At 39.1% G+C, this 16,498-nt stretch overlaps 1 protein-coding gene across 4 annotated transcripts in view; it reads right to left on the minus strand.

Moving 5' to 3' along the window:
* The window catches only part of CPEB2 (cytoplasmic polyadenylation element binding protein 2), a 65,676-nt gene that overhangs the window by 31,514 nt on the left and 17,664 nt on the right, over nt 1-16,498 (minus strand). For all 4 annotated transcript variants that reach the window (XM_083460719.1, XM_083460722.1, XM_083460720.1 and 1 more), the window contains exons 3-4: nt 5,823-5,913; nt 2,000-2,050 (exon numbers count right to left, since the gene is read on the minus strand). In XM_083460719.1, coding sequence (XP_083316845.1) covers nt 2,000-2,050; nt 5,823-5,913 — 142 coding nt within the window. The remainder of the gene's footprint in view (nt 1-1,999; nt 2,051-5,822; nt 5,914-16,498) is intronic.

Genomic DNA, 16,498 nt, shown 5'->3' on the forward strand with positions numbered 1-16,498 from the left:
ACTGGACTACCAACCTGCACAATTACCAATAATTAGATTAACATATTCTGCACGCACACACTTGTTTGTTTGAGTTTCCAAAGTGTTCAAGGTGGTACAAATGGTTTTCCTCCTCCCCATTTCCTCCTCACAATAACCCTGTGAGGTAGGTTAGGGCGTTAGGCTAAGAGATGGTGACTGGCCCAAGGTCACCCAGTGATGTTCATGGCTGAGTCTCTCAGGTCATAACCCAACATTCTAACCATTATTTTTATATTGCTTAGTTTCTATATTTGTGTGTTTCAAAAGTTGTGGGGTGGGAAATCCCTTAATAAATACATATAATATCTAACCTTTACAACATCCTGTAATACCTGATTTTTGCAACATCCTATCAATTCAAGGGACGCGGGTGGCGCTGTGGTCAAAACCACAGAGCTTAGGGCTTGCCGATCAGAAGGTCGGTGGTTCGAATCCCTGTGACGGGGTGAGCTCCCGTTGCTCAGACCCTGCTCCTGCCAACCTAGCAGTTCGAAAGCACGTCAAAGTGCAAGTAGGCACCGCTCCAGCGGGAATGCAAACGGCGTTTCCGTGCGCTGCTCTGGTTCGCCAGAAGCAACTTAGTCCTGCTGGCCACATGACCCGGAAGCTCCCTCGACCAGTAAAGCGAGATGAGCGCTGCAACCCCAGAGTCGTCCATGACTGGACATAACGGTCAGGGGTCCCTTTACCTTTAACTGTCAATTCAAATATCTCTCCCACGACTGTACTACAGTATATACTACTGTTAATAATGAAAAAAACAGATCTATGTACAGTGGTACCTCGGGTTACATACGCTTCAGGTTTCAGACTCCGCTAACCCAGAAATATTACCTTGGGTTAAGAACTTTGCTTCAGGATGAGAACAGAAATCGTTCTCCGGTGACACGGCGGCAGCGGGAGGCCCCATTAGCTAAAGTGGTGCTTCAGGCTAAGAACAGTTTCAGGTTAAGAACGGACCTCCGGAACAAATTAAGTACTTAACCTGAGGTACCACTGTACGCTCCTATGGTCGTGGCAATTCTGATTTGTTTTTTTATTTATATGAAGTATTAAAACTTGAATTCTTCACTATTCATAAATGCAAGCATGGCAAACTGTACAGTAGATCATGGAATTCTGTGTTTATGAAACTGCAAATGCCCTCACTCTATTGTCTAACAGCATAATTATATGCATGTTTATTCAGAAGTAAATCCCACTGATTTCATTGGTTCCAAGTAAGACTTGCAATCCTATGCACCCAAGGAGTGTTTTAAATCTAAATCCTTTTAGTTGTAAACACAGGAACCAGCTCCTAGGGGCCATGGAGGCTTTAGTCCCCACAATAAAATATGTGAGGAGGCCAGGCCCCCACAAAGTTGATGGGCATTCTCATTCAAATTGCATGTGTGCACTGCATCATGTGATAGATTATGTGGGCCAGGGCTTACCCGGGCCCCCATAGTATTTTATTCAAGTTGGCACCCCTGGTAGCAAACACAATTTGCAGGAAGCATCATTACAGAAAAGCAAACTTATTTCAACCATGTAAAGTAAGTGTGTCAGATGACAAAATTTCAAATGAATTGTCATATATTGGTAGAAAATAAAGCAGATGGAGGAGGAAAAGCATACCTGAAATGCTGGAATTAGTAAATTTTGTTTCTGTTTTTTTATTTTAACGCCAGTAGTTTTATATTGATGTAAGTTTTGTGGGTGCTAGCACAAAATGGCTTCTGTGAGCAGCAAAAACAGAGAAACCAGTACTCCACATTGTCGAGTACTTCCACACACAAAATGCACTGGATACAACGATATATAAACATACTGTAAAATGAGCTACTACTTTTTGGAAGTGGAAGACAGCCATGGTTCTCAAAAAAGCTGGCTATCTTTGATTATTTGTGGATTATTCAGTAACAGAATGCAGCAGTACTTAAAAAAATAAGCTTACTATGATAATAGAAAATTAAACTGCTAGAAGACTAGCTCTTACCATTTAACATTAGAAGATTGTCAGTTCCTGGATGTGGGTAATTCAAACGACCTAAGAACAAATAGTTGTAGGATTTTAGCCATTATATTCAATGGAAAAAAGAAGATGTGCAAAAATACTTAATAAAAATATAAAAATTCTTATTTATATCCCACTTCTCTGGCTGGGTTTCCACAGCCACTCTGGGCTGCTCCCAGCAGAATAGTAAAAACACGTTAAAACATCAAACATTAAAAACTTCCCTAAACAGAACCGCCTTCGGATGTCTTCTAAAAGTCAGATAGTTGTTTATTTCCTCGACACCTGAAGGGTGTTCCACAGGGAGAGTGCCACTACCAAGAAGGTTATATACGTGGATACACCCATGCACCATAACTCCATTTTGTTCAAGAGCAGAACCAGCTAATATTTTACTCGATTAGCCAACACCACCCTTGAGCCAACTTAAGTTGAAAGAATGAACTTCTTAACCTTAATTCTCTGGTCATAAGATCTGCAATGTGCTTTGGGATCAGCTCCAAGAGGACAAAGGTTCTCTTTGTTTCAAGAAATCCAGAAATAGTGCCGACTATTCCAAGTCTCCTTTTCCATTCTTACTATGAATACTTCTACCTAACTGCTTAAACTCAGTTACACTGGAGAAATATCAAGCGGCTCAAATCTCAAACACATCTTCTGACACCACAGCTCAAACAAAATCATTTATTCTGGTATAGCTGGTTTTCATTTACTCCAAACATTTAAATACATATTTTAAGATAATACAAGTTCCATGAATGTTTTCTGGCTGGTACATTTTAGAATTTAAGTTAGAAAATACTAAAGAGAGAACTCCTATAATAATTGAATTCTGAATATTTAGAACCACATAACAAAAGGTTTTGTATTTTACTAAGAAGTTTTAGTAACATACAACAGCTGCTTTGTTTTACTATGATATGGAAGACTGGCATATTACCTCAAGCTCTAAATAAATCTGCTATAATCCCCAAATATATACTAATATACTGCAGCTTTTAGAATCACTGCTCTGTCTTTAGGATGACTGATGACAAATCATGAAGGGTCCATTCATGCAGGGCTTTGCATACATAATTTAGATCAAGTGAATGTATTAAATACTACTGGCTCAAACAGGCATCTAAATACATATGAAAGCAGTAATTTCTGTTTTAAGACAGATTTAATTAAACTCTATATAGATTAGCATCCTTTTTCTCATTTTTAAAAATACAATACTTTACTGAGTGAAATCAGTGTCCAGGACATACAAAAGTAAGGTCCCCTCATTTCAGATCAAAAGCCCCCAACGTGATTGACCAGCTGCATCTTTTATTTTTAATATTCTGATTTGGCAAACCTAGTACCACCTATAATCTAACTATGGACAGCACAGGAGAAGGGGCAGCAATGGCACAATTCCATTCAACCCTGCAATTTTCGCACCTTAATCTTAAATAGTTGTAGATTCAGGTAGGTAGCCGTGTTGGTCTGACGCAGTCAAAATATATAAATAGAAAATTAATTTTTTTCCAGTAGCACCTTAGAGACCAACTAAGTTTGTTCTGGTTATAAGCTTTCGTGTGCATGCACACTTGTTCAGAAGAGTTCCTCCTTTGTTTGCTTCTGTTTAGAGTACAGAACGCTGATCAGAAGTGTGCATGCACACAAAAGCTTATACCCAGAGCAAACTTGGTTGGTCTCTAAGGTGCTACTGGACAATTTTTTAATTTTTAAAAAATTTGCCTATGTACTTTCAAGGCAGCTGTACATTTTACTGAGCTAACATAATAGGAGAATGCTGAACGATGTAATGTGGATATGCTCTAAATAATGCATTATGTTGCCACTCAGCAAATCTTCAGTTTAGGCTCCTAAGGAACAACTTAACAAAATGTTCTCTGCATAAGCCCCATCAAAATGAACTGGAGCAGGTGCAGCACACAATTCTGCACTCCTCATTCCAGATTTTGTGAATGCATCTCTGGAGCTCCTCATTCAACCATTGAAGAATGACGTTCCCATTACAACTGTGTAATTTTTAACGTTCCCATTACAAATGTGTATCTGAAGAAGTGTGCATGCACACGAAAGCTCATACCAAGAACTAACTTAGTTGGTCTTTAAGGTGCTACTAGAAGGAATTTTTTTATTTTGACTATGGCAGACCAACACGGCTACCTATCTGTAACTGGACCCATTACAACTGTAAGGGTTATCAAGACAGCGATGAAAGACTGGAAGTCAGGCAATAATAGCATTTTGGGAGAAGTTGTTTAAATCACTGTGAACAAAAATAATAGAAAAAGCCCTTTCTGGTTCAAAAAATGATTAGTTTTAGTAACTTTAAACTATACTAATGATAGTCCTCATCAAATAATTATTACAGTCGTGCATTTAAGGACTCATCAGAAGCCACAAGGATGGTAGGCAGACAAGGCAGTGGGAGATGGTTGATGAAGGATGGAGCCCACTACCCCTCCTCTGCATACCACATAGGAAACAAGTAGGATATCAAAGTAAGGAAGCCCCCCCCCTTCAGTGGACTGGTGGAGGTGGGATAGAGCTCTTGGTTCCTCCTATGCCACCATCGAGAAAACGAGTAAAAACTTTTGAAACTTCGTGGGCTTATTTACAAGATTAGATTATTATAGCTATTTAAGGACTATTAAGAGATACAAAACGATGAAAAGGCAACAAGCTGTTACTTCATAGAATTGACATTCTGTTAAATTGCTTTTCTAAATCCTGACAAAATCAAGACCCTGATTAATCCAAGATTTATTTATTTATTCAATCAATCAATCAATCAATCAATCAATCAATCTGTGTTACCCAATTTATTCTTTAAAGTCTGATTTTCAAACATAAATACAATTCTCAATAAAGTAGCAGCACCAGACTGAGCTCAATGGGACCTAATTCCGATTAAGTGTGTTTAGCATTGTAGTCAATACATACATTTAGTAGGCTATGGTATGCAAACTTATCTGAGAGTTTGTATCCCAGGAAGTCAATGGTGCTTTCTTATCTGTAGATATGTACAGGATAGTGCTGTAGATGAATTTTTAAAACAAACCCAAACTGGGCAAGACTCAGTCAGAATCTAAATCTGAAACATGCTTATAGTTCTAAATGCTTCATTTTTGATGCTCCAAATGTAAACATACAGTGGTACCTCGGGTTACATACGCTTCAGGTTACATACGCTTCAGGTTACAGACTCCGCTAACCCAGAAATAGTACCTGAGGTTAAGAACTTTGCTTCAGGATGAGAACAGAAATCGCACGGCGGCAGCGCAGCGGCAGCTAAAGTGGTGCTTCAGGTTAAGAACAGTTTCAGGTTAAGAACCGACCTCCGGAATGAATTAAGTACTTAACCCGAGGTACCACTGTATTGTCAAAATAATAAACCTCAGAACCAGGGGCAGCCAGGGAGTTGGCAGCTATGGTTCCCAATATGCTTCATTCTTCTGCTCACCAAGAAGAAATTGATTTAATGGGATATTTGCCTGCAGCATTTCCTCATTTGGGCAGGGAAGAGAACATGTGATACTTGGATGATGGGTGGTATACAAATTTAAGAAAATAATAATATTTTTTAAAAGCCCAAAGCTCTCTCCGTATCTTTTCCAGGAGAGAACTGTGGAAAAGGGGCATAACTTCCAACAATCACATCTGAATAGGACCTATCTTGCTTTATTCAGTGTAAGCATATGATTAAACACCAACGCAACATTAATTTTTTCAAGTAAGGAAAAATGAAGTAATGGTGAAAGAGCTCTCCTACAGACTGAAACAGTAACCTACAGTAGTAACATACCTTTAAGAGGATCATGTTCAGCCCTCATTATATCAATGAGTGAATTTTCCAAGGAATGCATATTCAGACTGTCATACATTCTGTTTCGATCCTAGAAAAGAACAAATACATAGCATTAAAGCTAAAAAAAAGGAGAAAAGGACAGTATTTCTAGAATAAGTGAAAGTGTGCTATTAGAATAGTCTTCATTTAGCCTTGTAATAAAGGTCTCTACATAAAATTTCCTTCCAACTGTTGGTACAACAGGACACAGATGCTTCTCATAGACATTTTTATAAATCAGTTTTTAAAAACTTACTTTTACTATAAACTAGAGGAAATGAAATATTCTATTGTCAGTGCTTTTCCTCACAGATTGACCCATTAACCTAGTCATGCTTACTTTGAAATAACTGCCACTGAAGTACCGCTAAGTTTGGCTTACACACGTGTATTTAGCATTAACTATATTTAGCATTTAACTAAACAGCTCAGATGCTATTTGGGAATTAGAAGCGAGTGTCTTCTGAAATACAGATTGTTAAAGAAATATGTTCGAACAACAAATCAAATCAAATCAAATCAAATCTATAAAGGTTAGGTTGGCAAGAAGTAACCTGCTTGGTTTATATGTCAGTTCAACTAGATCTGGTGCTTTTCCTTTGCAAACACCATATATTTATAAATGATCAGAATATTTAGAAAGAAACAGCCTCTCTCTCTGGACCCAGGGTTGTAATGTTACAGGGAACATTCAGGAGACAATCACAGGAGGACACCTAGATTTGACCAGAACCATCTAAGTTAAACTGGTAGGGGAATTATGGCACAATCATCATTTATTTCCTAGAAGTGCTTACTGTCCCAAGGAAGAATTAAAAATCAGACTGTTTCTGGTGCTCCTGCTAATATATTCCTCCTCACACAAACAACTCTAGGCATGACACTAAGGTGAATGGGTAGGAAACAGAGAATGAAGAAATCTATCCCATTTCCTTGTAAAGCCAGGAGCAAAATAATGCATGTGCAGATTGTTCTGCAGGTCAGCAAATATTTTTTTCTGAGAGACACTTCAAGAAGAGAGAAGTAGGCCATCATCTCAACCTTTACCCTCTAATGATTTGTTTGCCACAGATGCAGCTTCCTTCACATCTAATCTGCCTACTAGTATGGCATACCACACTGCTCTAAACTATACTATCAGGTTATATTTAATCTGACAATCAGCCATCACCTTGAAATGAAACGAACACCATGAACACACACACTGCCTTTAGCATTGTTAACAATGCTACTTATGTTTTTGATTATCAAAAGGTTTACAGCAGAAAATGAAAATGTCACTAATTGATTCATTTGGTTTGTTTAAAAAATGTTTTATTCAGTATTTCTTAACAGAAAGTTAAAGCAGCTTATAGTCTAAAATAGTACAGTACAGAGACTGAATCACCTTCTCTGAAGGTCTCAGTTGGAGGAGGGGAGAAGGGATTAATTCCTCCACTTTGGCTATGAGTACCTTCACACACAATGGGTTTCATTTATCTAATTAAGTCAGAGATGACCCTCTACAACTGTTTGGTTGGTTTTGATCCATGACAGGGCCCTTTCCTTGGTGGTTCCCATGTTTTGAATGAGATGTATCTGTTTCCATCATAACAGACTTTCAGGAGGAATTTGAAAACATTTCTGTTTACCCACCCAGACATTTGATGGCCGAAAGACACCACTCTTGGCAACCCTGAGATCACTGGATGAGAAAGTATTTAACCGTTTTACTATTATTTTAAATGTAACTTTTTTAGATGTTAATTAACTATGTTAATGGAGCTCACTGGGGATCCTTCCCCAATAGGTCCACAATTTTGATGCAGGCACTAAGTGAAACCTTCTGAGTATGCATCTATTTTGCGTAAGAAATCTTTAGGAGTGTGAGGTTTTTGTCAGGAAGTCCCTATACTTTGGAACAAATATTTGATTTGTTTCATTGTACAGTAATTAGCTTTTGTGGTACCAATTTTTGCAACAATCACCAATCCTTCTTTATCTAGAAGACAGTGTGTAAATGATACTTGTAATCTATGAAACTGATCACCATAAGTTCCTAAGGACTGGAGCAGGAACAAAAAAAGGGGTAACATCATGTCTGACTACTGTTCTTCCTGGCCACCATTCCTGCCAGGAGCCATGTTTCATCTGGCCTATGTGAGAAGTCCCTTCCCCTAAGTGATTTCCAATGGAAGCACATTGAAGAACATAAGAATACAATAATATATATTGAAGAATATAAGAATACAATAATATATATTGAAGAATATAAGAATAGCAGTAGCAGGAATATTACACAGCTGTGGAGAGACTTTACTATGACCCCCTCTTTGTTACAGTAACACTATAATATGAGCTATTAACTCTTGCTAATGTAACTAATTTGCCCCAGAGATTGTTTGATTGGAGGCTACACATCTTTAAATAAATATTACTTCAATCATCCTAAAAAATCCTTCAATTTACCATCTATTTCCATAATATGTTACATTAGACAGTGAAAAAGGACCATCCTAAAATGATGGAACTGGAAAAATAAACATGGAGGCCACTTGCAGAAAATGGAATAGTATAAGCAGCAACCCAATAGTGGTGGTAGGGGACTGCTGTCTAATTTAACTCTTGAACACAATAGCGTAGTTTTCCAGGAATGTAAATTTAGATTTTTCACATGATGAGAAAGAAAAATTAAGGATTGCATACATGTAGTTTTTCCTTTATGGTTGAATGTCTAATTTCTACTTAAAAAACCAGACACACACTTTAAAACATAGCCTAATTAGATTTGTTCATGATACATCAGTTTAACATTCTGTATTATTATACAGAGGGTCAACACCCACATACTCATCTAAATATTTACTGTTTATGCGATTCAAACAAAGCAAAATAGCATCTGATCTGATAAGAGTTCAAGGAAACCAGCTTGACTTGTAGCTCAAAACTGTCACTACAGCTCAAGTTGGTTAGTAATCATCTTGCAGGAAATGCACACCGTTCTGTAGAGTACAATATAGTAAACCTTCCTTCGCCATTACTTTTAAAATTATTGTCTGGTTTTAACTTTCCAGGCATGCTATTTTGCGTTCTATAATTTACTTCCATGCAATACAATCCCATCCTTATTTCTAAAGAGAATCATCTGAACAAGACTCCAATAATGGACTCAAGAGAACATGAAGCTGCAGCACTGCTAAAGCTAAGCAAATCTAAACATTGCAGCCCCATGTAAGAGAATTCCAGGAGTATATAAATTATTCTTAAAATTGTATTATTGCATGCTACCCAGTTTCGTCTCTTGCAGCTACCCATTAAACATGTATTATAGTGGCCTCTATAGTACTGACAAGTCAGGGAAAGGGGAGCTATGGTTTTAAGCCTATATATCACGTCTATGTATCACCTCCAATTTCTCAGATGCTTCATCATAATGAAGGCAAATTTCTTGCCATAGGAACCAGCTTTTCTTTGTTTTAAAGCAGACATGGAGAAACATGTGGCCCTCCAGATGTTTTTCTACTCCAACTGCCATTAGCTCAAGCCAGCAGAGCCGATGATCGGAAATGATGGGAGTTGTAGTGCAGGAACATCTGGAGGGCCATAGGTTTCCCATCCCCAACTTAAAGCAACATATACATTGACTGCCATATAATAATACAATACTGAACAGTGTCGGTACTAAATATGGGCATAATTGTAACTTGTGCTTGTTTATCCTAGTTTATTGAAAAGGGTGTGGGATCATTGCCTCTTGGGAAAAACCATTACTCCAACTATTAGCTTTTCCAATCTTGGCTGCCCTTTTATTCCTAAAGCATTTATTTAGAATTAAATCCCTATGGATTGACTTTAGCTGTAGTAGCACAAAAAACATGAAAGATTCCAAGTATCTAAAGTCGCAATCTACACATTGCAAAACATCCAATACTGCCCAGCACTGGCAAACAACTACACATTATGGTCCACAACAATTCACTTTTTCAGTCTAAAAGACTTTTGAAAACCAGTTCACAAGTTTTCCAAAAATTTAGATTTACAGCACAGACTAGCCCGTTAAAGTATTAGTAGTGTGCTTTCAAAGCACCTTTGTGACAGTTGTGGGGGGTTGGAGTGTGTGTGTGTGTGTGTGTGTGTGTGTGTGAGAGAGAGAGAGAGAGAGAGAGAGAGAGAGAGAACTGTAGGTGTTTTGCATGAATTATTTTAATGATATAATTCATGTTTATGTTTTTAGATGTGTCATAAGAAACTTGGAGACATTTGGGTAACAAGTCACTACCAAATCTAAGAAATAAAACAACAACAATCATTATCACCAAACTTTGAATCTGAGTTTGACCTGAGTGTCCAATGCACTGTAGAACCTGAAGGACAAAACATGCACAAATATGTATAGTCAGTAGGGTTCCTCCAATCAATGTTGTAATTTGAAGGTTGTAATCTAATACTCACTTACTAGGAATGAAACTGCACTAGAATTTACTCTTGGGTAAACATGCTTAGGATTGCACTCTATGTTAGCTAATGTCCAAACACAAGGAGGACCCACTGAACAAACCTACAACCGTGTCCAACAATGTTCATGTGAATGTAAGAAATTCATGCAGGGATTCTGAACTAGCAACAGACGTTTTAATAGCAAGAATACACAACACTATTTTCTCCCAAAGGAGCAACATGTTCAATGAGGTTACAAGAAGCTATCCTTGAGCACTCCTTGGTTCTGCTGCCTACAGTGCTAGACAGTGTTACCAGGGAACAGCAACAGAGGGAACTTAACTCCTGCAACATTCACATGAATAAACAATGAAAGAGCCAGAACAGAATGTTACTCTTCTCTTTAAAGAGCATTCTGTACCCTTGTTTCTTCCTCATTTTAATTCTTCACTCAGTGTAAACAGTACAGAAATTAAATAACTGCAAGTACTTAAAGCACATTTGTTAATCTGAAGTTTCCTCAAATATGACCTAAGTGCTTGGGACATTTGCAGGCATCTAGCCACTCTCCTTAAATGAGCAATGCAAAGAAATAGAGGAAAACAACAGAATGGGAAGAACCAGAGATCTGTTCAAGAAAATTGGAGAAATGAAAGGAACATTTCGTACAAAGATTACCATAATAAAGGACAAAAGTGGTAAGGACCTAACAGAAGCAGAAGACATCAAGAAGAGGTGGCAAGAATACACAGAGGAATTATACCAGAAATAAATGGATGTCTCGTATACCCCAGGTGGTGTGGTTGCTGACCTGGAGCCAGACATCCTGGAGAGTGAAGTCAAATGGGCCTTAGAAAGCACTGCTAATAACAAGGCCAGTGGAAGTGATGGTATTCCAGCTGAACTATTTAAAATTTTAAAAGACGATGCTGTTAAGGTGCTACATTCAGTATGCCAGCAAATTTGGAAAACTCAGCAGTGACCAGAGGATTGGAGAAGATCAGTCTACATCCCAATCCCAAAGAAGGGCAGTGCCAAAGAATGTTCCAACTACCTCACAATAGCACTCATTTCACACGCTAGCAAGGTTATGCTTAAAATTCTACAAGGCAGGCTTAAGCAGTATGTGGACCGAGAACTCCCAGAAGTGCAAGCTGGATTTTGAAGGGGCAGAGGAACCAGAGACCAAATTGCAAACATGCGCTGGATTATGGAGAAAGCTAGAGAGTTCCAGAAAGACATCTACTTCTGCTTCATTGACTATGCAAAAGCCTTTGACTGTGTCGACCACAGCAAACTATGGCAAGTTCTTAAAGAAATGGGAGTGCCTGATCACCTCATCTGTCTCCTGAGAAATCTCTATGTGGGACAAGAAGCTACAGTTAGAACGGGATATGGAACAACTGATTGGTTCCAAATTGGGAAAGGAGTACGGCAAGGCTGTATATTGTCTCCCTGCTTATTTAACTTATATGCAGAATTCATCATGCGAAAGGCTGGGCTGGATGAATCCCTAGCCGGAATTAAGATTGCCGGAAGAAATATCAACAACCTCAGATATGCAGATGACACAACCTTGATGGCAGAAAGTGAGGAGGAATTAAAGAACCTTTTATTGAGGGTGAAAGAGGAGACCGCAAAATATGGTCTGAAGCTCAACATCAAAAAAACGAAGATCATGGCTACTGGGCCCATCACCTCCTGGCAAATAGAAGGGGAAGAAATGGAGGCAGTGAGAGATTTTACTTTCTTGGGCTGCATGATCACTGCAGATGGTGACAGCAGCCACAAAATTACAAGACGCCTGCTTCTTGGGAGAAAAGCAATGACAAACCTAGACAGCATCTTAAAAAGCAGAGACATCACCTTGCCAACAAAGGTCCGTATATGGTTTTCCCAGTAGTGATGTATGGAAGTGAGAGCTGAACCATAAAGAAGGCTGATCGCCAAAGAATTGATGCTTTTGAATTCTGGGGCTGGAGGAGACTCTTGAGAGTCCCATGGACTGCAAGAAGAAGAAACCTATCCATTCTTAAGGAAATCAGCCCTGAGTGCTCACTGGAAGGACAGATCCTGAAGCCGAGACTCCAATACTTTGGCCACCTCATGAGAAGAGAAGACTCCCTGGAAAAGACCCTGATGTTGGGAAAGATGGAGGGCACAAGGAGAAGGGGATGGCAGAGGACGAGATGGTTGGATAGTGTTCTCGAAGCTACCAGCATGAATTTGACCAAACTGTGGGAGGCAGTGGAAGACAGAAGTGCCTGGCGTGCTCTGGTCCATGGGGTCACGAAGAGTGGGACACGACTAAACGACTAAACAACAACCAAAAGCCACTCTACTACATTGTAAATCCTAAGCATGCTCACACAACAGAAGGTCCAATACTCTCTCTCTCTCGATATATAAAACACCCCACAAAGTTATACAGTGTTACATTATGTTACGCACTAAATTCGTTCCGGAGGTCCATTCTTAACCTGAAACGATTCTTAACCTGAAGTACCACTTTAGCTAATGGGGCCTCCTGCTGCCGCCACCGGTGCGCAATTTCTGTTCTCAGTCTGGCGCAAAGTTCTTAACCCGAGGTACTACTTCCGGGTTAGCGGAGTTTGTATCCCGAGGTGTTTGTAACCCAAGGTACCACTATAATTTATTAACTACATCTTTAAACAATGGCAAAAAACAAATGTCAGCATCAAATGCATCTTAGACCAGGGGTCATTTCAAGGCCAGGCAATCACTACTGAGCAGGTCCATTCCGTGCCACCATGCTACATCCTGTGTCTGGTGATGTAGCCAAGAAAAATGCATCTCCTGTTGATCTTAACACATGGATAAGCCCACGAGGGAGAAATTATTCACATATTCAGGCCACAAGTCATTTATGGTTTCATATATCTACACCATCACCTTGGATTGGGATTGGAAATGTATAGGCAGCCGCCACAGGTTCTTCAGGACTAGTGCAATATTGTCCTAACCTGGTGTACCTAGTTAACTTCCTAGCAGCTGCGTTCTACAGCTTCCCAAACAGCTCCTCAAAAAACTTTACAGCAATCAAAGTAGGATGTTATCAGAGCAATTGTTACCATGGGAACGGAGCTGGGGAACCATGCAGAACTTTTATGAAATTTTACAATTATAGCAAAGTATGTATTTCAAATATAAAATCACTAAACAAACAAAGCAAAAATAATAATCCGAGTCAATATAGGTTAAAAAAAATCCCCTAAAATATATGAAATCAATTACAGAGGAACTGTGGTGGACTGACAATAATGTCAGTACTAGGTTATACTTACTCAACTTTGTTATCTGTCAGGTAGAGGACAACCATGTTCCTTCATGTTTGTAAAGACAATAAAATCACGCCAAGCTGCCAAAAACAAGTCATGTCCACATTTGACTCAATTTCCACATTCACTTAAACTTATGTATCAATTTCTCAAGTAATGCTGCTTCCTTAGACCTTTTGGTAGCAAGAATCTATAGTTACTGCACAGAAGTCACACCAGGCGCATGCCACCAACACTGACTGCAGATAACAAACTGTTTATTAGTTTGCTACTTTTCATACTTCTATGATGACCTAGAAATAAATTTAAAAGAGCCAGTTGCAGCGAGTTTTTTACAGCCTGTCTTGTAATGGCTCTAATTTCACTAAAACTCACTGGCAAAATTCCCAAACTCTGTGGCTTCCCACCACATATGAAGGTAAGTTTCAGTTACCTGAACTCTCTCCAACACAATGGAGAGGATCTAGGGTTGATATGACATACTTCTGTGGAATAAGATAGCAGTTATGAATTAGTTTTAATAATGATCCCTTAATCAGTTAATGATTTGAAAGGTTTATCCCAAAGTGATATCAGTTGTCCATCATCTATTTCTACTTAACTATTTTCTTTTCAACACATACAAAGACCATCTACTGCACCTTCCTCATGGTTTATCAGTAACCTATACATGTTTGGGGCCAAACCCGTCTTACTACTCACAGTCTCCAGCAAACAAAGTAAGCCTTCTATAGGCAACATCATAAATCTCAGGCTTCAACAAAAAAAGAGCACAGCTGAAACCGAGAGAACCATGATAGTAATGTGACTCTAAAATTCTCTCTAACCATGTGTTCAGTAATTAGTGTTCTGCATAAAGAAATTGGAGAACCAATACAACCACTTAGCACACCATACCTCAGACTTGAAAGCTCTGTCTATTGAAGAAAGAGGGATGAAAGACTAACAGCAACAATGGAGACACGGCTGGCATTAAAAGAGACATGTTAGATTCCCAAACCTTAAACTTTGCCAGCACCACACAATTGTTGAGCCAATGGAAGGACCTAAATTTAATCTTTAAGAAGAGGAAATACACCTAAGAACACAACCTAGGAGTACCAAGTAGTCTTCACCTTGTGCCAAAATGATTGTGAAGGTGAGACTGGCACCAGGGAAGCCTCTCAGGGGACAGCTGATATGCTACCAACAAGAAGGCCCTTCTCCTGGTAGCTACCATTTGGCAAGGGTATTAGGAGTAGAGACCCTGAAGAGTAGGGATAGGGGCGAAATTAGATAGCATTTACATTTAAAGGTGAACCTGCCCAATGTTCACTTCTGAAACAATATAAGAACCAAATGCAGCTATCATTCGAAATTTGCACTTATCTGAATTTTGAAGTGCAACTCTCCAACCAATGTTTATAAAATTGCCTGTATCAGTGGAAAGTGTTCATAAAAATGAATATATTTGTGAAAATAACATACAAAATATTAGGGGGAATTCTTGCAAAATGTGTAGTCAAAACTGTACAATAAACATGTAATTATTAGAAGAAATTTGTACTAAAATGCTGATAAATTTTCATTATTAATATTTCTAATCCACGAATTGCTGCAGAAATTTGGAAAACTGAAATTAGAAAAATCAGAAACTGAGAACACCAAAGTTGAAAGGTATGCTCATCCCTAAAGAAGACTATCTCAAAATGTGGGTGGATATAACTGGGAGAAGATTATTTTAAGATGTCCTGGTCCTAAGCCAATTGAGGGCATTTAAGGTTAAAACCAAGAGTCAGAAAAGAGACTGGGACCTCATCTGCACTATACATTTAATGCAGTATCATATAATTTTAAATAGTTGTTGGGTTTCCCCAAAGAATCCTGGGAACTGTAGTTTAAGGATTGAGAGTTGTTAGAAGACCCCTGGTTTGACAGTCAATCCCTCTTCTCTGGGAATTGTAGTTCTGTAGGGGAAAAGGTCTCTCCTAACAACTCTCTCTCTCTGCATCTTTAACAAATGACAGTTCCCAGGATTCTTTGGGAGAAGCCATGATTGTTTAAAGTATTATGATGCTGCTTTTAATGTACACAGTGATACCTCCGGCTACGAACTGAATCCGTTCCAGAGGCCTGTTCTTAAGCCGAAACCGTTCTTAACTTTAGGTGCACTTTCGCTAATGGGGCCTCACGCTGCTGCTGCACCGCCGGTGCGTGACTTCCGCTCGCATCCCAGGGCAAAGCTCACAACAAGGGGCAACTACTTCCGGGTTAGCAGAGCTCATTACCTGAAGCATTCGTTAGGATGGGATGTAACACGAGGTTCCACTGTAGTGCAGATGAGGCCTGTCAGCCAGTGTAGCTGATAAGACACCAGCATACTGTTACTGACTCATCTAGACCCAGTTCACTATCTTGCAGCCCAACTGTACTTTCTGGATTTTTTTTTTTTAAAAGAGCCTGCATACACAGAGTGAAAATAATCCTGAGTATGTTTATGTGACACTCTTGGGCAAAATGGTACCTATGAGGAGTATCTCTGGCACCTGCCGTGCTTCTGAACCCATATATATATATTCTCACTGTCCCCAACATTATGTGCTGGTAAGGACAGGTTAGCTTTGCTTCCCTTGAGAAGTATGTAACAAAGAAGGAGGAAACTGGAAGAGCAGCACTCTATTTATCTGCCCAGAGTGGCTGGGTCAACCCAGCCAGATGAGCAGAATATAAATAATAAAATTATTATTACTTCAGCTCTGTGCTCCTCATAGATTGGGTCAGCAGCTGAAATGCTGATCTAAGCTTTGAAAAGCACATTGAGTTGAAATGAAGTGGGAAAGAACATTACCCTTCCAACTTTGTCTTTCATCTTTCTATACTTTTCAAGGCTCAGACTGCAACCTGAGCAGCTGAATAAAAAGCAAGAGTGGCCAAGAAGGT

Source organism: Podarcis liolepis (assembly GCF_965112155.1).
Source record: "Podarcis liolepis genome assembly, chromosome: 9".
Classification (NCBI taxonomy): Eukaryota; Metazoa; Chordata; class Lepidosauria; order Squamata; family Lacertidae; genus Podarcis; species Podarcis liolepis.